This window comes from Dromaius novaehollandiae, chromosome W (assembly GCF_036370855.1).
Source record: "Dromaius novaehollandiae isolate bDroNov1 chromosome W, bDroNov1.hap1, whole genome shotgun sequence".
NCBI classification, from domain to species: Eukaryota; Metazoa; Chordata; class Aves; order Casuariiformes; family Dromaiidae; genus Dromaius; species Dromaius novaehollandiae.
This window is the reverse complement of record NC_088130.1, coordinates 56,851,428-56,879,387: the sequence shown is the minus strand read 5'-3', so window position 1 is coordinate 56,879,387 and position 27,960 is coordinate 56,851,428. Positions and strand designations below refer to the sequence as shown.

Sequence of the window (27,960 nt, the reverse complement as noted above, 5' to 3'; positions counted from 1 at the left end):
ATAGTACAGTAGCTGAACTGCATTATTTTTTATATGAAACGCTAACGATGGTTGTTAAAATTACTATCACAAGAAGTTACTGTGGTAGAATTACTGTTACAGAACTGGTAGTAGTGAGTTGAGGACTTCATTAGGATTCTTGCATTTAAGTTGATTATAGTTCAATGAACTTTTGAGCACTATTATAATAAAGCTCCCCTAATTTTCTCTAGATAACCACCTTAACTACTTTCAAAATTACTTGTTCAAAGTTTTAGATAAGTAAAAACAAAATAAATTTCCTCGTATTTGGAAAGTTTTATTTGCCTTAACGTGTTCTACACTTATAATGGGCATCATTGGCTAGGTCGGTGTTCTGTATAAAGTACAGAGTTTAAAAATCAATGATATCTTTGAAGCACCTTTGCTTCTTACTGCACATACTTTGTGATGAAATAATGTGTTAACGTTTGCATGTGCTCATCCTGAATGCTCTTATTATCTAAGAATGTTCTGTATTGATTTTGAAAGATATGTTATGAGATTTTCATAGGATGCTTATGAATTGTGTATTTAATTGAACAAACAGTGCTTGCATTTAATATCCTTCATGTATTTTCTAATTTTTGCAGATTCTGACAACAAAGGTGTGAATTCTGGTCGCTTGGTTGCTTGCATAACCACTTTGTTCTTATTCAGCAAAATCAGGCCCCAGCTAATGGTGAAACATGCCATGACCATGCAGCCATACCTGACCACTAAATGTAGTGTAAGTAGATAAAATTAGAAAATCAGTCTTTTTATCCCCAGATAATTAAGTATAGAAATGAATGGCTGTCTTCTATGCTTAATAAAATCGAAGGCAGGAAATGAGAAACAGGAACCGTATTTCTCCTTCTTGAACATCATATCTGCTGAAGATACTAGATCCTTTTAATGATCTTTCTAGCTTCCAAGATGATGTTTCTCATCCTCTACCTCCACATTCTGTAGCTAGATGAAACCTCCACTGCCTTCCTCCCTTCAGGACTAAAAACCAATTTTTCACTTGTTATGAATTTACATCTTAAAATTGTTTTGTTTTACTGTCATTTTGTTTTAAATGTAGTTAAGATTTAGCATGTGATTTAAAAGACTAAAGGTATGGTTCCTTAAGATAGGATGATCTAACATATAGCTGCTGTATCGGAAAGAAAATGTCCTGCTCTGTCCTCTTTAGCATTTCCATCTCTCTCTTTCCTAGCTCCCACTTACACATTTATGGTGCTTTTTGTAATACTCCTTCCCCCTCCCCCAAACCAGTTTAGCTCACAAAAATGGCAGAACTATACTGCTAATCCCCACACTCTGGGAAAATGGCCTCTCTACCCTGAAACATTGCAGAGCTCTCTACCTTTTTGATTTGTGAAATTGGCTCAACATAGGTTCAGATGAATTCCCAGTCTGGCATGAGGAGCAGGGCAGGATCACCCAGCCACCACTAAAGGAAGAGCATAGTCGAGTGAGTGGCAGCAACCTGTTATGTTAGATCAGCTGCCCATAGCAGGGTAGGTGTGCGAGTGCTTGTTACCATCTGAGCTTCTAGGTGTGTCCTAGCATTGCCTGTATTCAGCCCTGGAGCATTCTCTGGACATATCTACAAAGGACTCCTACAGATGCTTATTATCTCTTCTGAGCAAACAGCATAGGAAAGGGCTATCTGTTTGTTTACTTGCTGCAACATCTCTTTAGTGGGTTTTCATCAGTTTTGTGTTCATACAACTTGAGATGAATTGTAAAATTATTCACCATCAACTTGATAAGGTTATCCTATGGTGATTAGTGAGCTTGCTTTGTCAAAAACTTCAGTTTCTAGGAGGATGTATGTTTAATGTATACAATGTTTTCTATAGTTTCCTCATTTACAACACTTGCACAGTCTTGATCATGCAAACTACTAATCATTTTAATAATCTATGCTCATTATTGTCTATTTTATTAAAGCCATGTTCGGCTATAGGACAACCTCATTTGTTGCTGATTTGTTGCTAGTTATTATTTGTTCTTTAGCATGTGTGTGTCAGGAAGAGTTCCTACAACTCCAAAGAGTTCCTAGGACTCCAAAAAATTATCAGCACCTAATGCTCCCAGGTCCACGCACAGCCGTGATGAGAGATGAAGTTCTGCTTAGACTGATTTTTTTTTTTGAGAAGTTCTGTAGAAAACAATAACTAGCTTTTGTAATATGTAATTTAATACCAGAGGTAAACTATTTAAATATTCTTTCAAATCTTTACGAAATACTGCAATCATATCTTACGAGAGAGTTGGGATTTTTAATTGTCAGTGTATGTTAATTATACTTGGTTTACAGATAAAATGGCCAGAAATGTTAACCACTGTAAATGCTGTCCTTCCAGACTCAGAATGATTTCATGGTGATCTGCAATGTTGCAAAAATCTTAGAGCTCGTAGTTCCACTAATGGAGCACCCAAGTGAGACCTTCCTTGCCACTATTGAGGAAGATCTCATGAAACTCATCATCAAATACGGCATGACGGTGAGGTTTAATTGTTGCTATTCAGTTGTTGGTTCCATTTCATGTGTTGAAATGTATGGGTTTGATTTAAAGAAATTTTATCTTCAATATGAAGTTTGTGCTGGTCATAGGACTGGTAATTTCTGAGCCAAGAAAAAACAATATTCTTGGTTTACCCAAGTCTGTATGTGATGTTGCTATATTTTAATGATTATGAATTTGGGCAGGGCTTTTCAGAGCAGTCTGGGAGATGAGTATTACATCTGCTAGAGCATTAGTTTTAGTTTTACATAGCTCTTTGCTTACATAACTTTACAAAAATCTGAATTTTAATTTCTGAATAAATAATTCATTCATTTCCTCTTGCTTCTAGGTTGTTCAGCATTGTGTGAGCTGTCTTGGGGCTGTTGTGAACAAGGTGACACAAAACTATAAATTTGTGTGGGCCTGTTTTAATAGATACTATGGTAAGTGAAATCACAGCATGTATTTGTCACTTTTGAGTTTTGGTTGCATGCTTTATCTTAGCGATACACTGTGATTACCACACAACTGATTAAAACTTTATCTTCTTGTAGGTGCACTTTCCAAATTAAAAAGTCAACACCAAGAAGACCCCAACAGTACAATACTTACTGCCAATAAACCAGCACTCCTTAGATCACTTTTCACTGTTGGAGCATTATGTCGGCATTTTGATTTTGATCAGGAAGACTTTAAGGGCAACAGTAAGGTAAAATGACTTTTATTTACTCTCCAAGTCTTATGTATTCTTTTATTTGAAAGCAGAGCATTCCTAGTCATGCAAAGCTATGTATTTTTTTATAATGCTTATGATTGAGATTTTTAGCTTGTAAATACATGTTTTTTCCAAAGGCTCTTCAGTAAGATTGTTTCTCCTCTACTTTTTGATTTTTATTCTTTTTTTAAGAGATTAAAAACACCTGTTTCATCTTCAAATACCTATTATTTCTGTTTTAATTTGCTCAGGTTAACATTAAGGATAAGGTACTTGAACTTCTGATGTATTTTACAAAGCATTCAGATGAAGAAGTACAGACAAAAGCCATTATTGGCCTCGGTAAGAAATACTAAAAGTTTTTACTATTCTGCTATAGTAAAAATACATGCATTTTAGCAGGATGTCGTGTATTTGTGTTGTGGCAGGGAAGCTTATTTAAAATCAAAGTTCACCGCATGTTTTATTTGAGAACTGACTGTAGCAATATAGTCAAAGGGATACTAGGTGTATTTCAGCAGCAGATTAGTTTTGACAGTGGATGCTTTTTGGGTATTTGATCAAGTCTTCAGAAGCAGCAGATTTCTAAAGTAATAAATGACATTTTTTTTCCTCCATGTGAAAGTATGTTGTAGCTCCAGTTCTTGTTTTTCAGCCCACAAGGCATGGTTAAAGAATGACTAGAAAAATAAAAAGTGCTGGAAACTTTTCAGACACTATTAAGTAAGGGCAGATCTTCAGCTGGAGTCAAGGAAGCTCTGGCAGTTTCTACTAACTGGGGGATCTTCTGTGAGATTTCGTTAGGCATTGAGATGATGTCATAGCCTAAATCCTACAGTTCCTTTTTGGATTTGGGCTGTATTTCAATTTCAGATAGGTTCTTTTACTTGAAGGTATTACTATGGTATCTCAGTGAATTGCAATAGTACATGAAGTGGCACTGAGTAGCTTGTATCATGTTCATCCTCTTCTCAAGGACAAAAACTGTAAATTTGGGAGGCTCTTGTTTGGGTGGATAGGTCTTGGTTTATGAAAGAGGTCAGTCCATGGTTAGGGCTTAGTCCAAAGAAAGTAGTTTCCCCTGCGCTTGAGTTTGCATTGTGTAGTTAAACTGTGGAGAAGAGTTTACCTCCTCTAGCACGGTCCTTATCCTAGAGGATAGAGGGCTTTTAGATATCCTGCTTCAGGCCAGGTAGGGCTCTGAGGGTAAAGACTGAGACTGAATCGTGATTTGATATTCTGTGAGAGACCACTTAAGAAATCCAAGCAGGATTAATGGCTTTATAGTTGCCTCTGTCGCAGGAGCAGTACTACAGCGTTGTGGACTAGCTGGGTTTTTTCTAGGCGTTACATCAAGATGCATGTTTGTTTTAGCCTAGCTGAAAGACAGGAAAACATAAATAGCCTAACTTACTGTCCTTTACAGGACATTGCAGGTGGGGTGGGGGCTATTGTCTTGCTAACCATAGACATGATTACTTTACATTGCAGGTGGGATGGGGACTGTCATCTTGCTAAGCATATGCATGATTGCTTTATTCATGGATGCTGAGAATGTTTTATTAGCCAAAAATGCTTCTAAATTAGAGACTGAACTGAATTTTGAGTCAGCAGCACTTCTAAACCTACAAAGTGATCCGAAATGGTATACGCTGTTGCTAATTTAGGTTAAAATCCTTATGAAATAAATACTCCCCTGACTAAGAATCAGCGGTCCTTTGTCAAGGATAAGGCAGAGTCTTGGGAAGATTTCAGATAGTTTTCAAGAGAAGACTTTAATAGGTATATGAATAATGACAGCAAGAGGTACAAATTTCAGTTTACTGCATTTGCTATGTTTTTCTTTCAAGGCTTTATTTTTAAACACTTGTGATGATTATCTTTTTTTTCTACTTTTGCTTGGCCTCCATGTGAATAGTTCTTTATAATAGTTTCTGCAGAATGTTTTTCTCCAAATGTGTTAGAAAAGCAGTGGTGAACTTTTAGCAATGTGGTTCACTTGTTTTTGGAGGAGAGTTCCTAGTCATTGAGATGCAGGCCACTGCACTGAACTTGCTTCCAGACCTGTATAACTCTTACTGCAACTGCCCTGGGTTGGCGCCCGCTGCTTATTCATCAGACTGAGTATTGCTGTCACGGCTAACAAAATTCCTTATAAGCTTTGGATGGTGTCCACATGAAAAAGCAGTACTATTTGGACTAGAGAGAAATGAGAAGAAATGTGCTAAATCTCTTGTTTGATTTATGTTTTGCTTAAGTGCTTGACAACATTCTCTCAAAGCAAAGAACAGACCCTTGTAAAACTGCTTTCTGCCATCTCTCTATTGTACTTGCAGCACCTGAGTGAAAGATTGTATTTTATTTCATACCTATATTTGAGGCAAGACTTAAAAACAAAAAAGAAAAAAAACCCAACAGTTTCTAGAAGATAACGAACCTCTTTTTTTTCCTCCACTCTCCCTTTAGGATTTGCGTTTATACAACACCCAAGTTTAATGTTCGAACAGGAAGTGAAGACTCTGTACAACAGCATTCTTTCAGATAAGAACTGCTCAGTAAACTTAAAAATCCAGGTGTTAAAAAACCTCCAAACCTACTTGCAGGAGGAGGATACACGGATGCAGCAGGCAGATAGAGACTGTAAGTGTTGAGTTCTTCTCTGCTAATGAGGCATGGAAAATCTAACTTTATTGCATAAAATTACCATACATGTGAAGTGAGTCACTTAAGATTGTTATCTAATCAGTAATATCTTAAAATAAAGTATCTTAGAATAATTTTCCAAAATGAATTATGTGCATAGGTGTATTGAGAAGTGTAGCTTATTATTTACCTTCAAAATGTAGAAATCCTGGAAGCAATCGTGAATACATAATTCTGTAATTATGGTAGTAAATACTTTTCGTCAAATTCTTCTCTTAAGGTTAACTTGCAGATACTGTAAGAAATTTTTTAAAACAAAAACCTTTATTTGGAAACAAGACTTTAATAAAGTCTTGTCTCTTTAGCTTTTTTGAAGTATATTTTACTATTAGATTGTTATAAGTCTCATGAGATCATAAATCCATTCTAAGATAGCTCAAATACATATATGTTCTAAAGCTTAAAGACAAGTATGCATGAAGTAGTGGCAGACCAAGTGATCTTGTGATGAGTGTGCTATTGCTTTTGTCCTTTTCACAGGGAAAAAAGTAGCAAAACAGGAAGACCTGAAAGAAATGGGTGATATTTCCTCAGGGATGAGTAGTTCCATCATGCAGCTATATCTCAAACAGGTCCTTGAGGCTTTCTTTCATACCCAGTCCAGTGTACGCCACTTTGCTCTAAATGTCATTGCACTGACATTAAACCAGGGTCTCATCCATCCTGTTCAGGTATGGTAGGCCTTTATGATGGGGATTCTTGTTGCTCAGCTGTTCAGAAGTTTTTAGATAAATTTCGAGATCATTGTGTTTTTTTTTAATTCCAGCTCTGTTACAGTAATTTCTTATTGTAGCAAGCTGCCTTTACAGTAAACAAATTTTGAAATTTGGTTTATGCGGATAAGCTAGTGAGACTCCAAACACTGTTTTCTGTTGTCTTTGCCTCAAGATCTAAAAGTCCAGCCAGAGCCTAAAGAGCACTTACAAATGCATATTAGAGTATATTACTTTCTTGTTATAAGTTTAAATTTCAAGCATATGCTCAGCCTTTTTCTTCCCTTGATTCTCTACACTGAACTTTATCAGCTTACCTCTTCTTCTCCCCCCAACCCCTGCGTCCTCCAAACAGTATGAAATTCCACAGTCAATATCAGAACTATCTTAAGTCGTCATCTCCACTATTCTTTGCTTGTATCATATTTTTATGATTATTTTTAATGCCACAGCTATTGTGCATGTTACGTTACAAATGTTGGGTTTTTTTAAATAGTATCTTTTGTAGTGTAAATGGACTTCTGAGTTTGAGAGAGAGATAATGCTACCTGATACCTTGAATAGCTTTTATCATTATTTATAATGCTGCTTTCCCTTGTAATTTGTATTATTGTTTGCCAAAAAGTAGTCAAGTAGTAAGTTGCATAGAGTTTCATATTCTAGTTCCTGGAGTAGTCAGAATATAACAAGAACAACATTATAATAGAAAGAAGGCAAAAGAGAGAGTGTGAGAGAGGTGGTACAATGACTCTGAATAATCATTTCATTTGTTTTTCAAGTGTGTGCCGTACTTAATTGCTATGGGCACAGATCCAGAGCCCTCTATGCGAAACAAAGCTGACCAGCAGTTGGTGGAAATAGACAAAAAATATGCTGGGTTCATTCACGTAAGTAATTTTAATTTAAATTTTTACATAATACTGATTTTCTGTTCTCCGATGGTTTAACAGTTAAACGTGCCTCATCTACAAAAAAAGAATATAAAGTGACAAATGACCAGTAGCTGTAAACAACAGTAGAGGAGATCCCAACTCCCTCCCATACTCCCTCACTTTCCAAACCTACTCGTATTCCACTGAGATTGGAGCATTGCACTCAAACAGATACCTAATTCAATAGAAGGCTAGGAGATGAAATTTGCTATATAGGCAGCTGGGATTTAAGGTAGTGTATAGGTGAGGCAATACTACGCTGAACAATAGTAAAGGCTGATATGAGAAGAGTTGGGTGTACTGTCTAGCCGAGTTTCAGTAGATGCTGAAACTGGAACAGAAGTCCTGGAGTAAATAAAATCAGCTGGAAAATTTAAGATATGTGCAAAAAGACTGATTTTCTGTTAGCCCTCTAGCAGTCATACGGACTTAATATTTTATTTTACTACAAGTTAGGTCAAGCATACAATTTTGGTAAAATATCCTGTTACAGGTGTGTGAACATTTCTGTATTCTTGAAAATAGTTTAAATTTAAATACGTGACTGCAGTGGGTAAACGGATTAGCTGTGTATTTCTAATAAAGTGTTTGCAGTGAAGCTGTTTACAAGACATTACAATCTCTGCCACAAATAATGTTCTAATTGGTTTGCTAACTCAAAAAATAATGTGACTGCAGTTCATGTTTGGAAGTTAAACTTCAGATGAACATACACTTAGAAAGAAAAAAACTAAAAAATGAGTTAGCAATTCATGTTGACAGGCAAGAACTATGGAATTCTGGGATCTGCATTTTTAAATTTTCCACTGCAGAAATTATATTATTTTGTGTTTCAGCTTTACTGTTTGGAAGCCACAGTTTAAATAAAAATAAAAACTTTTCTGTTACAGATGAAAGCAGTGGCTGGTATGAAGATGTCTTACCAGGTTCAACAGGCAATTAATACCTGCCCAAAGGACCCTGTAAGAGGTTTTAGACATGATGAATCATCCAGTGCTTTGTGTTCACACCTGTACTCCATGATTCGAGGGAACCGTCAACACAGACGAGCCTTTCTAATTTCTTTACTCAACCTCTTCGATGATACCGCTGTAAGCATCACACTTCCTTCATTTGAAAAAGAATTAAAATATAGCGTCACAAGTGCAAATTCTCCTTTAAAATTTTTTTGATGTAATTATCAATAACTTTATTTCCCTAATATATTTTATTATGTTTTGTAGTATGAGGTATTAACCTATATAATAGAACACATTCGTTTACTTTTGCATTATTTCATAATTTTCCTATAGCCAGTTTGAATTTATCAGAGATAATATATATATGATAAAATATTCAGCTCTGACTGAAGTTTGCTTATGTACATGTTGTTTAGGGTGAGGTAAGAGGAGTTACCTAGGATGAAATTTGTAATACTATTTTTGCTGTAGACTGTTAGAACACAGGATAACTATAAATCTGTAATATATTTGTATGTATATTTATATGTACACTTCTATAAAATGTTTTTTTTTCTTAATTTGCAGAAAACAGAGGTGAATATGCTCTTGTATATAGCAGACAATCTAGCCTGTTTTCCTTATCAAACACAGGAAGAGCCACTGTTTATAATGCATCATATAGACATTACACTATCAGTCTCCGGTAGCAACCTACTACAGTCGTTTAAAGAGGTAAATGCATTTGTATTTTAATACATGTATAATGATGACAGTATAAGCTTTCTATAATTTGGTCAGTTTTTCAGCGAGTACAGTTCTGTTATTGTGACAAGTAGCATTATTTTGTAATCAGTAATGTAACACCCTCCCCACCCCCAAAAAAAACCAAAAAGCAAAACCCCACACACCTTTCTGTTCTGGCCTGAATATGACAGATACTAGTTTAAAATTTACCTTAGCGATATGCTAACATTTAAAAAAGAATGAAGAATTTTGAGATGATAACAATAATTAATTGCATGCTTTTGGAAGTAGATGAACCTAAAATCTTCGTGAAATGCTGATTTATTGTGGTTGTGTACTTTTGATTTAGTTTGCTGTTTAATTGCTTTTGCTGTCAAGTAGCTGAAGGCAGTTACATGTCTGTTGCCTGGGAGACATTAAATATCTCTGTTATTGCAAGAAAAGAGAACACAGTCTTTCTTTTCTTAAAGTAGCATTTAAGAACCCCAGACGTGGCATAGTATCTATTTTGGAGGTGTTACATGACCCTGTAACCCTGTAAGACAGGCCTCTCTGAAAAATATTAATGTCTCCTTTTCCTGAACAACTTTAGCAGTAGAAAATCCAAAGCTTTAGGGAGCAAACTTGTTTCTGGAATTATTGGTCTGACTGTAAGTACAGTCGGAGTTGATGCCTGGAAACTACACTGCTCTGAATTCCCACTGCCCACCAAAGTCAATTTTTGATCTGCTAGAAAGAGACAGTACATTCTTGAGATTGAGGGCAATGTGTTAACACCTCCGTAGCACCCAGCACAGTGAAGATGAGATCCTGTTTGGGGCATCTTAGGTTCTGCGTCATGAAAAATCATAAGATGTGCGATAATACTGCAAGTGTGAAATTCTGTAGCTCTACAAGTAGTAGAATTGATTATTAGTAATACTGTGCATGATCACTTGGGGTTTCTCCAGTCAGCAGTAGAATTAGTGTCACAGAATTCTATCACAGAGGCAAGCTTTGACTCGTCTGTACCAAAGTAGATATGGAAATATATGTAACACAAAAATTCAATTTCTGTCTTGATTTATTGTATTTTACCTTCTAGTGCATTTTACTGGCATTGTTAACAAAACTCAGCACAATCTTTTTAAGAATAGCTTGCCAGTGGAGTACTTTGTGCTTTTGTTGCCCTTGTTCCCACCTTGAAAAAAGTGTGAGCTTTGGATCAAACTGGGGGGGTTGAGCATTTTTTAATCTTTGAATATGAAGTTATGAATTAATAACATTATTCAGGGAATTCTTGTTGATTTAGGCCAATGAAGATTTTTTTGAAAGATTTTTGAGATAGGTACATGATACTACTTACCCTAATCTTGGAATGTATGTTAACTTCTCTATCTCACAGTCTATGGTGAAAGAAAAAAAAAAGGAAAGAAAACCGTCATCAGATGAGGAGACTGAGAGTGACAGTAACAGTGGTAGTGAGAGCGAAAGCGAGGAGGAAGCTTCCAAGCCTCGGAGGTTGCGGAAACGAGTAGACTCTGATTCAGACTCTGATGAAGAAAATGATATAAATGCTGTGATGAAATGTTTACCAGAAAATTCAGCTCCTTTAATTGAATTTGCAAATGTCTCCCAAGGCATATTATTACTTCTGATGCTGAAACAGCATTTAAAGAACCTCTGTGGATTCTCTGATAGGTAAGGATAATTAGATAACAGAAAGGCTATCAGTTTGTAATCTAGTAACTTGTTTCTAAGGATTAAGTGTGGAAGAATGTTTAAAAGTTGATTGTAACAAATTATGTAAGCAATATGTTTGTTCAAGAGGAAAAAACAAGCATAGCAAGTTAAAGGTAATGAAGTAGAAATTCTGATTTAGGAAAAGCAACAACTTCATTTCTTATCAGGATGTCTACTGCATACTGAGTGATAAAAATATAACTACTTTTCTTGAAGATTTTAAAAGTTTCTAAAAAACTGCTTTGGGTTTTTCTTAAAAGCTCTTCCCTTTGTTTTCTTTAAACAGTAAAATTCAGAAATATTCTCCATCTGAATCTGCAAAAGTTTATGATAAAGCGATAAACAGGAAGACAGGAGTGCATTTCCATCCAAAACAAACTCTGGATTTTCTGCGGAGCGATATGGCTAATTCCAAGATCACTGAAGAAGTGAAGAGGAGTATAGTAAAACAATACCTAGATGTAAGTAAAGTAGCGCTGCAGAACTAAAACTTTTTTAACACTGTATAAGCTTGAAAGTAGATGGTGAGGAGTTAGATGAACACTTCAAAATGTTGAGTTCCCGGTAATATTATGTGATGTTTTTGTGACTCACAACTCCCTTGCAGGATAGCAAGATTATCATTCAAGGTCTTATAATAAATTTAAACACCATAAGAGTAGTTTCAACTAAAGGATTTCCATCTTTATGAAATGTTTTCTAATTTCTGGTGTCGGTCATTTATAGCATTCCTATAGATCTTGTCTGCTTTATCCCTGACTGCTTCCGTTACAGGAACAGAGACTAGATCTAGTAGATCTAGTGTATTTACCTTTTCTTTTGGCAATTCTTTAAAATGTTAACTAGAGAAAACTTTTTAAACTATGGGAACACAGGAAGAAAACTTTTAGATACCTAGCAGAACATGAGAGGAAAATAAAAAGTTTGTAGAACAAACAAAAAACACAGGCCATCCAACTTTGAAGTTGTCTACCATTTGCTTTATCCTGTTTCCTTATGTTTCCATTTAGGTTTTTTTAATATAGTGTGACATAAATGTCTCTTTAAAGTTACAATCTGGATGAATCTTTTTTTTAATTTTTTTTTATAGTTCAAGCTCCTTATGGAACATTTGGATCCTGATGAAGAGGAAGAAGATGGAGAGGTGTCAGCTAGCACAAATGCTCGAAACAAAGCAATTACCTCGCTGCTTGGAGGAGGCAGCCCTAAAAACAATGCAGCTGAGACAGAGGACGATGAAAGTGATGGGGAGGATAGAGGAGGAGGCACTTCAGGGGTGAGGCGGAGGAGGAGTCAACGTATTTCGCAGCGTATTACGTAAAATGATTTTTATGTGCTTATAAATGTCAGTCTATTATATTAAATGTACACCAAGTAATGTAATCCACATGAAAGAAAGCATTTTGTAGATAGAGATTCTCTACTTAACCGTTTATACAACTTTTGTAGAAAGTTTAACAGAAAAGACAATAAAAAAAAAAACCAACCTAGAAAATGAGATTTATCCAGTATAAAAGGTTATTAATTTTCCTTTGGAATGTACTGTGTGTTATCCTTTTTATTGTTGCCAAGTTTTTATGTAGCTTTATGATTCATGTGTATATATAATTTTATATATCAATAAGAGATAAAGACACGGGTACAAATTAAGAGTATGTGGTTTTACAAGGATATGTTAACCCCTTGGCGCTGGCGGTCGCGGTGCGTCTCATTGCCGGCAATGGAATGTGTGCCGGGAAATCCCAACTCCCGGCGTCAAGGGATTAAAAGCAATAAAAGCAATAATTTCACTAAAGTTCTTTTGTGTAACACTTGGTCTTTTTTCCCCCCAATGTTTTAGTCATTGAGAAGGTCAAAACGAAATTCAGACTCTACGGAGTTGGCAGCACAGATGAATGAAAGTGTTGATGTCATGGATGTCATCGCTATTTGCTGTCCAAAGTACAAAGACCGACCACAAATTGCAAGAGTAGTACAGAAAACCAGCAATGGCTTCAGTGTTCAGTGGATGGCAGGCTCCTACAGTGGCTCCTGGACTGAGGCTAAGCGCCGTGATGGCCGCAAACTGGTGCCTTGGGTAGACACTATTAAAGAGTCAGACATTATTTACAAAAAAATTGCTCTAACGAGTGCTAATAAGCTGACTAATAAAGTGGTTCAGACTTTACGATCGCTGTATGCCGCCAAGGATGGAACTTCCAGCTAATGAATTTGTACATGCAGCCAAATTTACAGGAATTGAAATAACAGAAAAACTTGAAATATCAACTTTCTGGCAAAAAAATCAGTTAAATGAAGAGTAAGAATGGAACCTGGGACGCAGGAAAAAAAGAAGGAAATGTTTGGTAAACATTTTTGTGGGAGCTTCCTTCGCTGTTGTGCAGCAGAAACTTCTCAGTTCATTTTTACTCCCACTGTATTATAGTTTAACAAAAAATTGTTTATATCTTGAAAAAAAACTTTCTGTTTAAAAAAAAATAAACAAGTGAATGTTGGAAATTAGTCTGTTAATGTTCTTAATAAAGTGTTCTTGGAGTTTAACCTAGCAGCGGATGGCTTTCTTTAGCTTAGCCCAGTTTCCAGGGAAGCATTGTTTTTCCAGGCTGTAAAATGGCAGAATCTCCTGGACATATAATTTATTCTGTTGAGAAAAAAAAAAAAAAAAAAAAAAAAAAAAGAGCATGCAGTATCTATGACCTATCTGCAGGAGGAGTTTTTGTAAATGTAGATTTTGATGTATTAGGTCACCCTGAAATAATACAAGAAAAGGGATCCCCAGCAAATCTGGTGGAACGAATACTGCAATAAATTTTTTTACTTCTCTTTGTTACTTGTCTGTTTCCATTTGAATTTCTTATTGTAAAGATCTGTTTAAATCCATTTATATTATTTTGCAGTCTTTTATGTAAAATTTACTATATCAGTGGTTTTCAAAACAAGACATAAAATATTGTTTATACAGTTTGTATAGGCTGACTTCTGAATAATTGGTATCTTTTTATTTTTATCCCTTAAAGGGTGTAAACACAAGTTAACTCCAGGGTTTTATTGTATCCTGCAATATTTAGTATTAACTATATGATTTAGCACTGTGCCAAACACATTTTCAAGAGTACATTTTGATATAAAAGAAACTATAGTTTATTCCTTGTATGCTTCAATTTCTTTCTAATGCTGTCCAAATGGTAATTTATGATAGTTTAAATTTTGGGAAAGCTGAATGACTATTCTGCTTGGGCTAACCAGCCATGTATGCATTTCTCTGGGTTAATATATAGAGGTTTGTGTCAAAAGGAAATAGCTACCAGTATCTGAGGAGTGAATGGGTATGAATCTGGGTAATTAATGCTACATTCCTTCACAAATGAATTTTTTAAAAAATGTTTGTATATTAGACTATTTTTTTTACTAATTGAAAGATGTTTTCACATTTTATACATTGAAAAAAATGCTATTGAAAGCTTTTGGAAGCATTTGCTTCAATCGTGTTGCCACAAGCCTTTCATAAGCAGTTCTTTCTAGATAGTAACAAAAGAAGCAGAACAGAAAAATTCTAAAACAGCTGAACTTTTTAGGGGAGTATTAAACCCTGCTGTGTTTTCAAATGTATTTATCTAAAACAGGTGTTCCTCAATAAGTAAATCTTTCTTTCTATTATGTTTATTTTCTTTTACAATTTTAATTTATGGTAGGATGCTGTTTTTATGAAACTAGCTTGCAGAATTCTAATACTTTATTTGATTTGTGAGGAATAGTAACAGTATTCCAAAATATTCTCATGTACAGAAAAAATATTAAACTGAAATGATTAATAACTCCTCAGAATCTAGCTAGTAATTGTTCCTATGTGAAATGCCTTTTTGCTGTTTCACCACTGGAATTTTTCTGAACAGAAATATTTTCCCACCTTTTTTCTTCACTGGTGATGTTGCTTTCTTCATTGTACAAAAAGCCACGTCTGGGGCTAAAACAGATCTTGTTAAAGTAGGAAGAAGCAGGAAAAAAACAGAAGTCATCCCTGCACCTCTGGACGTAGGACATTAGGTAGCAAACAATGAAATATTGTCTATCTCAGGACCAAGAGCAGCTTTTATAGTGGGAATTTCGTACTTTGAGAATAGAGGGGGATTATGACATGTCACAAGTTATTAGTACAAAGCATTGAAAATATTTCACAAGTGAAAACTCCTGAATGATAAAAACAAGAATTCCATATGGAGATGCAGTTTAAAATGAAGTTGTTTTATTAGTCTGTTAGCCATTTCTGATGCTCTTTATATTAAAGCATCGTGTTTTTAATAGGTAATACAAACATTTCCTTGTTCATAAACAAAAGTGTTTCATGGTCATGTGGCTTTCCCAATAGCAAAGAGTTTTATTTCAGTTTGTTTGGTATTTATTAGAATAAAATATCAGAAAGAAATTATAATTAAACAACAAAAACCTGAAGTCTAAAGTTGTCTTAGCTGAGAGGATTTGGACTATTACTATATTGTGTGTTATGCCAAAGGGCTGTTGGCTATAATATAATATAGACTTATAAAATTGATTATAGATTATTGAATAAGATTCTGACTAGTTAGAGTTGAATTTTCCCCTTCTGTACTATTCCTAATTCATGGTAATATTTAGTTTTGTTTTGCCAATCACAAATGCTTTGCCTATCACATTTACATTACTTGCTGTGAAAGAAAAAGGTAGCAGAGTTCATTTTTGGAAATCAGATTCCTGTCAGCTCTGTATAATAAGGGTTTGTGATTCTCAGCTATATGAAACCGAATGCCTGAGGCTGCAATTGTAATCAGTACTTACTCTGGGAAGCAACTGAGGGTTTACCAACATAAACCACATTATTGACAGTAGCATATACCAAGATAAGTTTGTTTGTTTGTTTGTTTTTACATAAAAAAGGAAAAAAACATGCTGCAGTGCAGTAATTGATACAGTAACAAAATTTTACTCCTTTGTTTTGACATAGCTTTGTAGTATTTTTTCACTGTATGGCTGTAGATTTTTACATACATAGCTATAATGACTATTGAATTTTTTTTTTAATTCTTACTATTTTCTCCCTTTGAATACATGTTCTGTACATGAAAACTTGTTGAGGTAACTTACATAACAAAGGGATATTGTCAAGCTTTTAAAATTAACACTAGTCATATTGTACTTTTTAAGAAAACACAGAGACTTCCACAATCTAAGTAAATGAGAATGAGATGATTATTTTTAATCTTCCACCTCAGTACTGTAAAATTGCAGAATAATTTTTGAGTATTTTCATGATCTGCAGCTATGAAAGATCACAATAGTTTTCTGACAAAACTTTAATTACAAATAAGTATTTTTTTAAATGATTCAGTAATGCCCTTTTGTATTTTTTGAGGTTCCCTATTGCTTATATTAACTAATCTAACATGTATAGAGTTAGATGTGGGCAATATTCAGCGTAAGTATTTTAGTGAAGTGTGGCCGTTAAAAAGCTATTTAAAGTTTTAAAGTTTAAGTCAAACTTTAGCATTTGTTTTGATGTTGTGATGTCACAAGTGAGAATATTGTTAATGTAGAATAATTGGGTTGTGCTAAACATTAACATGAAATACACTGTAGCACTGAAATAGTTCTTAAAAGTGCTTGTGGCTCACAACCGCAATAAGTTAGTAGTTGCGGCTGACTCATCTGGTGCTAGTTAAGCAGCAGGATATTCTGCCTAAATGTAGGTATTAATGTTCCATATTAATGAGCGGATCAATTCAATTGATCCTCACTGTAAAGCTCGCACTTCTGTTTTAGCTCTGAGCCCCAGACCTGTGTTCTTGAAGCTGAATCCAAACAAATACCCAGTGCTTTTGTCTGTGGGCCCAACGCTCCTAAATCTCATAGACTAGAAAGAGCAAGAGCTCAAGGCACAGGTGTTATTTTCTAGTTTGCTTCCACTCACTGAAGAGCCACGCTGTAATCATACAGGCATTTCCATATCCCTCAGAGAAATTGTCATCTTATCGTTAAAGTACTGAGTTGTAATGGGTAAGTGAGTTTTTAATGTAAGTAGTGAGTTTTTAGTTTTCATGGTTCCTTGACTAAATATTAAAGTGTTATTGTTATATACAAATAAATTCATAGTATTTTCATATTTCATTTATTTAAAATAAATGTTTCAAGAGTTCAGTTTGGACCCTTCCAAAATGGAACTTGCAAGTTTTTATCCTAGAACGCGCCCACACTCTTTTGTTTGGCTCCATTTCTCGTTGTGCTCGTAACACTCGCTTAGGCCTGCGACTGCCGAGGAATCTCTTCTTGGGTTATTCTGAAAGAACCCTTGCCAGTCTGTGTTCAACCCATCAGACTTTCATGTGCAATATTACTAGTTTCTACTTGATTCAGATATGCTCACCTGTTTTTGGACTTCCCTTTATAGAAAACCCTTCCTTTCCCGTAGCAGCTATCAATAGCATCTATGCAATCTGAAGGAATAGTTCTCATCAGTATACATGTAAGTGCATACACTGTTTGCAGATCCCAAGTTGTGATGTGCCTCATCCAGCCATCCTTCTCAACGCCCATAGATCACATTAGTTTTGAAAATGAAAGGAAATACAGATATGTATTTAGTATCACCAGGAGGATCTGAACTCCTTAGCCTGTTTTTGGGGGAGAGGGGACGGAGGAGGTTGGGGGCATTTGATTCTGATGAGGAACATCATTAGTTTTGGCAACCAACTGCCATTATAGTGACAGTATGTGTGGCGTATGTTTTAGCAATCATCTATCGGGCAAAGCAATCTAGAATGCTGGAGATGTAGAAGTTACCAGTTAATTGATTGTCCCAGTTACAGTTTATGACACAAAGTGGCAAGTATTTCTCAGTATTTTGGTAACTATTGAAAGAAACGTTTTGATTTTGAAAGAGCTTTTCTCTATAATTGTACTTAGCAAAGCTCTGTTGAAAGGCTCGTATTTTTGTCCTAAAAACAAGTATCCTGGTTTTAGCTTCTATCTTGTTCCCAAAGGCTGTAAGAGTGATTTACTTCCCCCCCCCCCCCCCCCAGTGGACTGACTGTCAAACAAGGTTACTACTTACCTATTTGTAATGTAGCCTCTGTGTTTTTGAAGTTGCAGTTCTGAGCAGGAAACACACACACATATCCAACTTTTTTTTTTTTTTTTTTTTTTGTCAGTTAGCTCATTTTCACTGCACTTCCTTCTTTCCCTTCCCACAAAATAGTTTCTGAGTTTGTTTTACCTGCTGCTCATTTGACATACTCCATCCCATTATAGCAGCCTACAAAATTTAACCCAGTATGTTGGAAACATCCCAAGTCTGTCACTTTGGTTAATTTGTTTTTGTGAAATCATATAAGGGATCATCTGTTTCTTTCTAACATTGCTTTCACAAGCACAAACTTGGGACTTATGCTTTCCTGGGACAACAGTCTTGCTTCTGTCTTTTATTTTATTTGTGCTGTTTTCTTGTTAGGGTTTATGCTTTTATGTAAACAATATGGAACCTGACCTGCACTTAAATTCCTATATGCCAGGAATACATGTGTAGATGAGAAACTCAGCAGATTCCTGCTTGGCCTAATTGTGCTCTGTAAGCACAGGCAAACGAAATACAAAGATTCCTTGAGAAAATCCATTCATTTTTGATTCATAAGAAAACTTCTTTGATTCTTAGAGGTCTGTGTGGTGATGGATTTTGAAACTCAGCCTTGAGCGTAGCCTGTGAGGTGCATTCTTGCAGTTCTGAATAGTACTGCATTACGTCTCAACACAAATCTGCAATTTGGACTCAGGTAATACCAAGTTCTCTATGATCCGATCACTGCTCATCATTATTTGCTACCCAAAAGGACTGGTTGGGGAAAAAAGCGTAATGCACATAGTGGGATTTTCTAAAATATGTATGTGTACGTAACAGCTGTTACACATTTTATTAGTCTCAGTTTTGACCAGCTCAAAAGCAGGCTGGATAACTTTTTTTTTTTTTTTTTTTTTTTTTTTTTTTTTTTAAACCAAGAATTAATTTAGAATTGAAAGTTTTTCAAAATCACCATTTGTGGTATTTTGGTTAAACTCGTGCCCCGTCAAACACAGATTTCTGGAAAGGCAGAAGTTTGTTCCTTTAATAACTTGTTCCTCCCAAAGGTCTGTCTGCTATGTTCTGAAAGTATCAATTGTATTTTAAAACCAAACAACCACAAAGAAGATTATTTCCTGAGTAACTGGAAAGCCACCTTCCTTTGAAGGTATTGCTCTGTTGGTGAGGATTCCTTTTCTTCCCTTCCTATTGAAATCCATGTGAACTGACTGGGGCAGAAGTTGCCACCAAGTCTGTGTTCAGCCTTCCTTCAGTCATCCATACCAAATCTGTTTGTTTCCAGATCAGCCAAAGTGGCTGGGCGCTTAGAGTCTTCCACGCACCTGTTTTCTCTATGGACAACATTGATTACTATTAGATGCTCCATGGTTGCTGGAGTTGTTCCTATCTTCAATTCGAAATGGTGGCTGAGAAATGCTTTCAAAATGCTACTTCTTTAAATGTCAAATACTTTTAGAAGGCTGCACAGTTGGTCACCACGAGGCACATAGGTCTCTAAAAAGATCGTGAAGTAAAAAAGAACCTTAAGTGTTTTCTGAACCGACCTTCCTCTTTATTTGCTGTGTCTTTATACAGTAGAATGTGTTTTCTTGTTGTTTAAGTTCAGTAACGTTCCTCATGAGGATCTGAGTTGATGCCTTCTCTTTTCTGCCTTACACAAAGCTGTGCAGTGTGATTTCAAAAGCAAGTTCCAGGGTTGTATTGTTTGGGTACTAGCTATTAATAAAGATTTATTCCTTTTTCTTACAGAATTTTTCAAACTGTAGTGCAGACTTCAGTTTATGTACGTGTTCCAGTGCAAATGCAAGTCCTCGATTGTTTTGAAAGCTGTGTAAGATTCTTTTAAAGTAGTTTGTCCTATGCCTAAATATGCTGTCGTCCATCAGCGGACATGAGCATGATTTTGAGGAGCTAGGAAGCACAAAATGTACTTACCTTTCCTTGTATATTCCCCATAAATGACATCTACTTCCTTTTCTTTGCTGAGGCATTATTTTTGGAAATAAAGCATATATGCCAACCCAATATAGCTTAGGCTGTCTTTTCAAATAACTTGACAACTCTTCAGTAGTTTCTCAGTTAAACGTCTCAGCCAGAGCTCTGATGAAGACACAGACTTCTGAAATGTAAAATATGAAGATGTACATCTAAAGACAGTTGATGACAGGTAAGTACCATTTTCTTTTTTACTTTTCTTTGTAGCTCCCTTAATTATTAAGATTTTATATTAAAGAATAAGGATTGTCAAAGTAGCTTTTTATTTGTGTAGCTCTGTCTTCTGTTTCCTGGGGGAGGTGTGGGGGGTGTGTGTGGTTTCTGTTTTTTGTTTTTTTTTAAACTTTCTGGAAAGTACTGGAGCTACCCAAGATTAAAATGTGTTTTAAGATGTAGAATGGGTGGAAATAAAGTACAAAATATTAAAATATATTATTTCAAACTTAGACATCTTTTTTATAAGTCTGTGTATATGATATAATCCAATAAAATGATCTGATGTTAAGAGCTGTGAAGCTTCAGTAGCTCTGAGTCAGATGGATATAGCCTACTATTAGGTTGATAAAAGAAATATAGGTTTCTAAGTTATGTTTCCTTGGATGGGACCCCAAAAATGTTACTGTGCTTTAGGAAATGAAAATTGCTTGTGCCACTTCAGCATTTCTAAAAATTTATCCCACTAGAATCTTGACTGTTTTCTTTTTTAAATTATTTTTATTCCATTTCTCATTTTTCCATTACAACTACATATGTAAAATTAGGAGATTATATATCATTTATTTCCTAAATTTTCCTCCTCCGTATTTCAGTATGTATTTTCCCCTTTCTCCAGCTGATCTATTTTGTAACTTACGCTATTTGGCTTACGTTCAGAAGCTTTTAGTTAATAAGCAGACAGATAAATCTGAAGTTCTCCCATGAAAACAGGACGTATGCTAATATTAAGTGCTCCTCTTCCTTCCTCTGCATCTCTCTCCAGCAGATACTTGGGAAAATGAAGAGATGTCTTACAATGGATGCCACTTACAAACAGTACAGTAAAACTGAATTTGGATTTAGTCCTTCAAGTCTAAGGCTCAGCCAACTGCAAGCTGCCATGGGGCTATCTACTCTTTTCACAAATGGACAATGTCTCTGTTAATTTTTCTAGTAGAATCACGGGATACTTGATCTGAGGATTTTGCCATTGGTAACTTTGCCAGGAGCAAATGTGCTGCTCTGCTTTCATCTCGTAGCCATTCAGAGATCTCCTGAAACTTACTTCTAGTTCTCCAGCTGTGTGTCAGGAAAGGATGCAGTGTTTCTCTTCATCGAAGCACCCTGTTATGTTCCTAAGAGGTTTGGACCTTCCCTTAAGCCTACAATAGCAGAGGGAAACCCGATTACATTAACATATCAGGAAAAAAAAGGCATTTCTTCAACCTATTCACAAGAGGTTATTTACTGATAAGGAATTTTGATACAGAGAATGTTATCTGGGCATTGTTTGCTCCTAAGGCAATATAGTAGAATATAGTATCTATTTTTCTGAAGAGAACTTGTTTCAACCTGCACCAGGTGAAATCGTCACTCACTGTTGTCTCCCAGTTGTTGTGGTTTCAGAGGAAAATGATCAATAGAATATCAAAATACTGGTAAAGTATACCTGTTCGTACGTGCTAAAACTGCCTTTCTTGGCTTCACAAGGAGGAATAGGACACCTTGGACTTGCATCAGTCTGCTGTGTCCGTGTTGACTTGGAATCTGTTCTCGTGCAAGACAGATGTCTCACTCATCAGGAATACCAGCGTTAGCCACCTACCCTGAGCTGAGGATTTTTAAGGCAATTCTGAACTGTTTTTTTGTCAGCAGAATGTTGCATAAGGTGGTTGTATCTTGCTTCTCTAAGTAAAAGTAGTCCTCCCCTTCACACTAACTTCAGCACACATTTAATTGCTGCTGATGCAGTTCCTGAGATAGTCCACATTCCTAACTGAACATCTGGATGCTGGGAACACCAATATCATACAGTGTAAATACCAGTTTCTGTATACCAGGAGCTAAAATCAGGCAGTACATGAAGTGTTTTAAGAAAAGGAACCTTTTCTGTCAACAACTTGGACAATGGCAGGAAGATGTTTCAAGACTGACTTTGCTGAAACGTGCTCTCATCTTTCTGGAGAATAGCTGAGATTATGATTTACATCTTTCTCTTCCTGGGGACAAAAGTGCACTTATAATTGAGATGTTTTTCTTCTCTCAAAGTTGCTCAACCACCTGTGGAAACTCACGGCTGAGTGGAATGATTCAGCTGCATTTTGGAGAAAAGAGCTTCTGTTCACAGCATTGTAACACTGGATTGTTTTGCATCCAATAAAATAGAAATGACGAATCACTACCATGAAAAGAACAAGACAAAAACAAAGCTCCTCTTATTCTGTCTTTTATAACAAATACATGATCCAAAGCACAAGGGATAATTTCATACCCCATTCTTAGGAGCATTTTTTTTCTTCAAAGCCCAGTCAAGAAAGTTCCTGTTGCTGTCCTGCTAAGGAGAGTAAAAAAACTGATGGGGCAGGAGTAAAATACTAAGGGCAGGTCTCTCCCTTTACTGGCGATGCCTCGTCCTTGGTCCTCGTATCCTGGCAGTTTACCATTAAGGGCACAACTTCAAGAAGCTGGAAAGCCATCAGGGTCTTTTGTCTAAGGCTTTCTCAGCAATGAGGGGTAAGAGACTATCAACCAATACCTGGTTGTCTGGAGACTTGCTGAGCAAGAAATTGCTCTCATGGGCATTAAATACTGTTTTGTTTTTAATCTTCAGGATAACTTAGGAGGAGGAGACTAATGTCCTGGTATTCCTTAGGGAAACAAGCAGCTGATTTGAGAAGCTAGTGGATGTTTCTCATAGTAAGATCACTTTGAAGAAAGTAAAAATGAAAACCAACAGAAACAATAAGCCGAAGCCCAAGTTGTATGAAACCTTCTCACATCAAGTCTACCTGGTGAGTAGAAGTCTGGTCAAATACTTCTTTGCATGTTAGGGCACCGTTTATTGTACCTTGAATGAAAGATGAATTTGTTCAAGAGTGTTTGTTTTGTTTTGTTTTGTTTTCAAACCACAGTCAGCTTTACAGGAACTTTCTATTTGTAGCCCTTCATTCTAACAAAGTGATCCTGAAACAGTTGGAATCACCAGCTGTTAAATTGCTAAAACTTTTTACATTGAGCTGATGAAAGGAAAAAAAAAATGGTTATTTTCTTGAGGCAACAGTACTTTTCATTACTTGGAAAGGATAGCTTTGCCTCCTTTCCCTTTGAAAACATTAAAAAACAAAAACAAAAACAACCTACTTTGGAGCAACATAAGATGGCAAGGCAATACAATTTCTAAAGCATCAATTTCATGTTTATTTAACAACAAATTTTAAAACAGGGCTCACCTGCATGTTTTGAGGGTTTCTCTTGCATAAAGAGGGATGTGACCTTTTTTGGAGAGATTGCAGTGCTCCTATCTCCCTGCTTATAAAATGTAAATGTTTTAGCATAACAGATTAATTTGGATTTCTTTCTTCCATCTACTATTTTTGCAGTGCTCAGAAATTATGTGAGTGAGAGAGTGCACATGTATCAAGCTGTCCCACTCCTAATTGGATTCAGTGATGGTTATGTAAAGTTTGTTAGGCTTGCATTATTAAATATGGTATTTCTGTGCAAACATTTCCAAATACCAGCCCAGTTATTGCTGATCAGAGTAATGACATTTAATGTTTAATGTGGTTGAGGAGGAAATGTTTTCTTTCTGCTTCCTAGGAGCACTAGCAAATGAGGAAACCATTGTAACAAGGAAACTTACTTTACATGCTGATTCTCTACCTGCTCTTTCTGTGTTGAAAGAGCCTTTCTACATTTAATGCGCAACAGAGATGTAACTGTAAACAAAAGCAAGAAATGGGTAACTTCTAAGCTTTATTATAGGTGCATTACATGCACCTGTTTTTAGGCAAAAGTCTGGGTGGGGGAGGTGGGAAAGAACATCATACGAACAAATATGGCGTATGGTACTGGAATTGCTTGTTATTTGTTCTTTTTTTTTTCCTCTGATATATTGCATTTATTTTGTATTTACCAACTTCCTTGTTGTTTTCCCAAGTTCCAGCTTCTGGAGTCTGGTGTTTGTTGAGAATCTTAAGCCTTCATTTGTAGGTGAGCATCAATTCTTCTTTGATCTCTACAAGAGAGACTTAAAAAGCTTTGAAGCTAAAAAGCTGAAAAATAACAAGGCAACTAAAGTGTAAAACACAACTAAAAAATGATCCATTTGGGGGGAAGGGGAATGGAAAGATGACATGATCTCCTTATGCAGGTTATTCTTGGTATTGATAATGTAGTAATAGCCTCTGAGAGGTAGAGGGAAGAGGAGCTGCCCTGTGGCAGGTGGGATTTGTAAAAAAACACATTTACAGTTGCATTTCAAATAGAAACCTTTACACAGCCAGCAAAGAAAAAACATTTTTTAATTTGTTTCTAAAAGAATGCCATGAGTTTAGGAGTTGGACTCAAGGTTTTTGACTTACTGACTGTATGTATTTTTTTGGGGTTGCCTTGAGAGAGTGGCAGTGTAGAGGGAAAGAGACCATCTATCTGCTCTGCTCAGAGAAAGCATACTGAAGTTTCATCGCTGGTCTTAAAAAGAGGCATCAAAGAGTAAGAGAAAGTGCAATAGAACTTTTCTTGAGTCTGTGGGAGCAGCAGGGTGAGGAGGTAGCTCCTGATCATATTCCTACACATGTAGGAGCGCTTTTTCATACTCCTGTGATTCTATAGGTGGAGCTTTGCCCAGGCACTTGCTTCCACATCTCATGCAGAGTGGAAGTTTGAATGTTATGGTTGGGAGGTCTTTCAACTGCTTTTCTGCCCTTGGTTTAATGATTTGGGATGCTGTGGATAAGGGGTTAGAGGAAGGAATTTGTTCTCCCCTGTTCCTCCTCCTTTAGCACCTGGAGATATTTGGCTCGAAGAAAGTGGGTAAGCCACCTTATTCCTTCAACCCTTACTTATTTCTTACTTTTTACAATACTTACTTTCATTTGTACCTGAGTGTTGCACCATTCCAGCACTAAAGTATGTATTAACGAATAAGATACATGAAGAGAGAATATAAAGGTCCTTCGAACATCAACATCCTCTTTCTTTATAAATAGAATCCTTGTGCCTCTTTTCTGCATTTTCCCCCTAAACTTATCTGAAGTTTATTTGAAGAATAATGAAGAATGAAGAAATAAGAATGAAGAACATTTTCATCTTCAGACAGCTACTGGCAAGGTCTGTGAATTCTTTAGGCATTGCAAAGCATTTTTTAGGACAGGAGGTACGTTGTCTCGGTAACTTATATGGGTCATTTGCTATGGAACTACCACATTTGTTATCTCCACTCTTATGTGGTGATTCTTTTTTTTTTAAATATGTTTGTGGAGCACAATATATGCATTAACATTTAATAACTGTAATACCGAATGTAGCATGAGAAGCAAAGGCTGGGTCTGATAGGTTTCCCTTTCTACCATCATTGCTTGTGTATCTCATGAGCCTTTTAGGAGACAGTTTATGAGGAACTGTCTTGTCCCTGACTTTTCTCTCTTCCTTTTCACAGCTGGCTCTGATCATAAGGAGACTTTCATACTTTGCTTAACTAGAATTTGCCAGTTTTTCTCCACCAAGAACAGAAGGTACCTACTGATTTCTTTGCTGGTATCCTGGAGAAAAGCAGTTTGAGACTGTGAGCAGAAGTCCCATTTTCATGCTTTGGCCTAGCTCTTTTAAAGTACTTGCCCTTTTCATTTGGAGATGCTCACTCCCAGTACTGGCTCAGTCTTGCTCTCTGGCCACTCCTGTGGGACAAGCTCCTGCAGCTCTGAGAGGACTGCTAAAAATACACAGCCATTTTCAACCTCTGAGTGTACAGAAACTGGACATTCTATCCTGATATGTCTGCAATCCTATTAAAGGCTTTCTCTGAAATGTATTTCTGGGTGTTTGCCAAGATGCAGCTTCACTCTGAAAAGGGCAAAAATTATTTTTGTAACTCACTCTTACAGTATTGAGTGACAGGAATTAACCATATGAACTTAACACGCTTCCATCAAAAACTCAAATTTCTTCACTATAAGAATAAAACCAGCTGCTGTTGGGAAAGAGGCACCTGACTCTGTTCAGGCTACACAAATAGTTTGTGGCCACTGAACATATAGGAGATATTTCTACCAACATCTGGGAGCTGCTAGAAGAGCTCTGTCAAGACAGCATTATATAGTATGGATGAATAACAATTTTTTCTTTACCTCAGTAAGTTCTTAGTGCTTAGTGTCTTATATTGATATCTGATTTTCCTGACAAAAGTCTGTATTTACTTTATTGCTGCTTGACCGTTTGTGTATACTTCTTCCAACCCTCAAACTGTCAAAATGTTAAAGACTTCTCTGAACTATTGTACGAGTAAGTTGGGTTTAAAATATTAGAGTAGTGGCACATATACAGTAATAGTGGAACACACAATAACAATGCTATGTGTATGTAATCATTTTACAGCAGAAACTAATAAAATCACTTTTATTAAATCAGTTTATCACAACTGTTCAGTTACAAAATTCACTCCAATAAAGATGTTACACATTAAATAGGTAAAACAGCTGTGTAGTGCTCTCAAAATAGAACAAAACTATGCCTTTGAGAGAGGAAAAGTAGCTGATGCAGAAGTTCTTGTTTACAACCAGGGGTCTACACCTACCACATATACTCAGTTCTTGCTGAGCTGAAGACATACTAAAAAGAAAACCTACATGTTAAAGAATTGAACTTTATCCAGGCAAGTGTGAAAGCAGAGAGACATTCTGTGCTGCTTAAGATGACAGCCAGTACAAGTCTGATCCATTTTAAATAGGGCAATGATTATTAAAAATAACGGAACTAAACACTGGTAGTTGCATTGAAAATGCACAGTGGTAGAGGAATTTTGTTCATTTGTCTTCCACATCTGCTACCATAGCCTCAATCGCATTCCAGTCCAGCTTGCTGAGGATACTTCCTGTGCTTTCAGAAACGCCATCAGCGTCGTTAACGCCAAGAGGAGACAAACTAACACTATGAGGTGCAGAAACCTATGGGGGGAAGAGAATATGAGCTGAATCATAGTGCAGGTAAGATTCCCTATACAGCCAGTAGAAATGTTCATGCTCATTTCAAACATGTCCTAATGAAAACATGTATCTGCTCATTTTGCAACAAATGAAAGTTACATTCCTCTTTACACCGTCCCACCAGTGTCTGTTGCCTGGACAGACAACCTGCCTATACAGTTGTTATAAAGAACATTTATTTGCAAGGCCCACAAGAATTACTTTGCTTGTAAGGACATAATGTAGGCATAAGCTGTGTAATCAGGACGTGAATCCTAAACCAGCATAATTTTCCTCTCACCTGAAACAAGGAGTCATGAGTATCATGAAGTATTCTTTGGATATCATCAGGCACACTCCAAGGACTTATTACATCTCTCTCAGTCTCAGGATCCAGATCTTCAGTCTGCACTGCAGTGGCAACAGGTGGACGCCTTTGTTTTGCTGTTCTGCTGGCTCTGTACTCAGCAACTGGGGAGAAAACAAGCCAATCATAACACTGTAATATTTCTAGCTGCTTTGTCTTGAAAATTCCCCGAGAACAGAAGAGCTAGGTTCTAAGGATTGAAGCTGTGTGTAAATTATTGGTGTCAGCATGCCCTGTTGTGTTGAGTTGATGTGGAGTATGGCTGGAGAACACTGTAGGTCCCTTCCAGCCTCTGAATTGTCTTCCCAGGGCAGGATATAAAGTGAAAAAGGACTGTGCAAGGTGCC

At 36.3% G+C, this 27,960-nt stretch overlaps 2 protein-coding genes and 1 long non-coding RNA gene across 9 annotated transcripts in view; 2 read left to right on the top strand and 1 right to left on the bottom strand.

Moving 5' to 3' along the window:
- LOC112994547 (nipped-B-like protein) overlaps window positions 1-13,822 on the top strand; it is a 155,985-nt gene extending 142,163 nt beyond the window's left edge. For 4 of the 5 annotated variants that reach the window (XM_064500230.1, XM_064500232.1, XM_064500233.1 and 1 more), the window contains 14 exons: window positions 612-748; window positions 2,379-2,519; window positions 2,872-2,965; window positions 3,077-3,231; window positions 3,489-3,579; window positions 5,704-5,877; window positions 6,421-6,611; window positions 7,433-7,540; window positions 8,476-8,676; window positions 9,112-9,258; window positions 10,655-10,950; window positions 11,279-11,453; window positions 12,083-12,268; window positions 12,833-13,822. In XM_064500230.1, the coding sequence (XP_064356300.1) occupies window positions 612-748; window positions 2,379-2,519; window positions 2,872-2,965; window positions 3,077-3,231; window positions 3,489-3,579; window positions 5,704-5,877; window positions 6,421-6,611; window positions 7,433-7,540; window positions 8,476-8,676; window positions 9,112-9,258; window positions 10,655-10,950; window positions 11,279-11,453; window positions 12,083-12,268; window positions 12,833-13,198 (2,462 nt within the window). In that variant the 3' untranslated portion in view covers window positions 13,199-13,822. Of the gene's footprint in view, window positions 1-611; window positions 749-2,378; window positions 2,520-2,871; window positions 2,966-3,076; window positions 3,232-3,488; window positions 3,580-5,703; window positions 5,878-6,420; window positions 6,612-7,432; window positions 7,541-8,475; window positions 8,677-9,111; window positions 9,259-10,654; window positions 10,951-11,278; window positions 11,454-12,082; window positions 12,310-12,832 lie in introns of all 5 variants that reach the window. The other variant, XM_064500231.1, reaches the window with a different exon arrangement.
- Window positions 13,823-22,928: 9,106 nt separating this feature from the next.
- On the top strand, window positions 22,929-26,591 carry LOC112994545 (uncharacterized). The gene is made up of 4 exons (XR_003261959.2): window positions 22,929-23,076; window positions 24,225-24,277; window positions 25,276-25,396; window positions 25,725-26,591. It is a non-coding gene; the product is annotated as an uncharacterized LOC112994545 (long non-coding RNA).
- A 72-nt stretch (window positions 26,592-26,663) lies between these two features.
- The window catches only part of LOC112994544 (ciliogenesis and planar polarity effector complex subunit 1), a 224,689-nt gene continuing 223,392 nt past the window's right edge, over window positions 26,664-27,960 (bottom strand). For all 3 annotated transcript variants that reach the window (XM_064500933.1, XM_064500934.1, XM_064500935.1), the window contains 2 exons: window positions 27,548-27,717; window positions 26,664-27,228 (listed from right to left, as the gene is read on the bottom strand). In XM_064500933.1, the coding sequence (XP_064357003.1) occupies window positions 27,088-27,228; window positions 27,548-27,717 (311 nt within the window). In that variant the 3' untranslated portion in view covers window positions 26,664-27,087. The remainder of the gene's footprint in view (window positions 27,229-27,547; window positions 27,718-27,960) is intronic.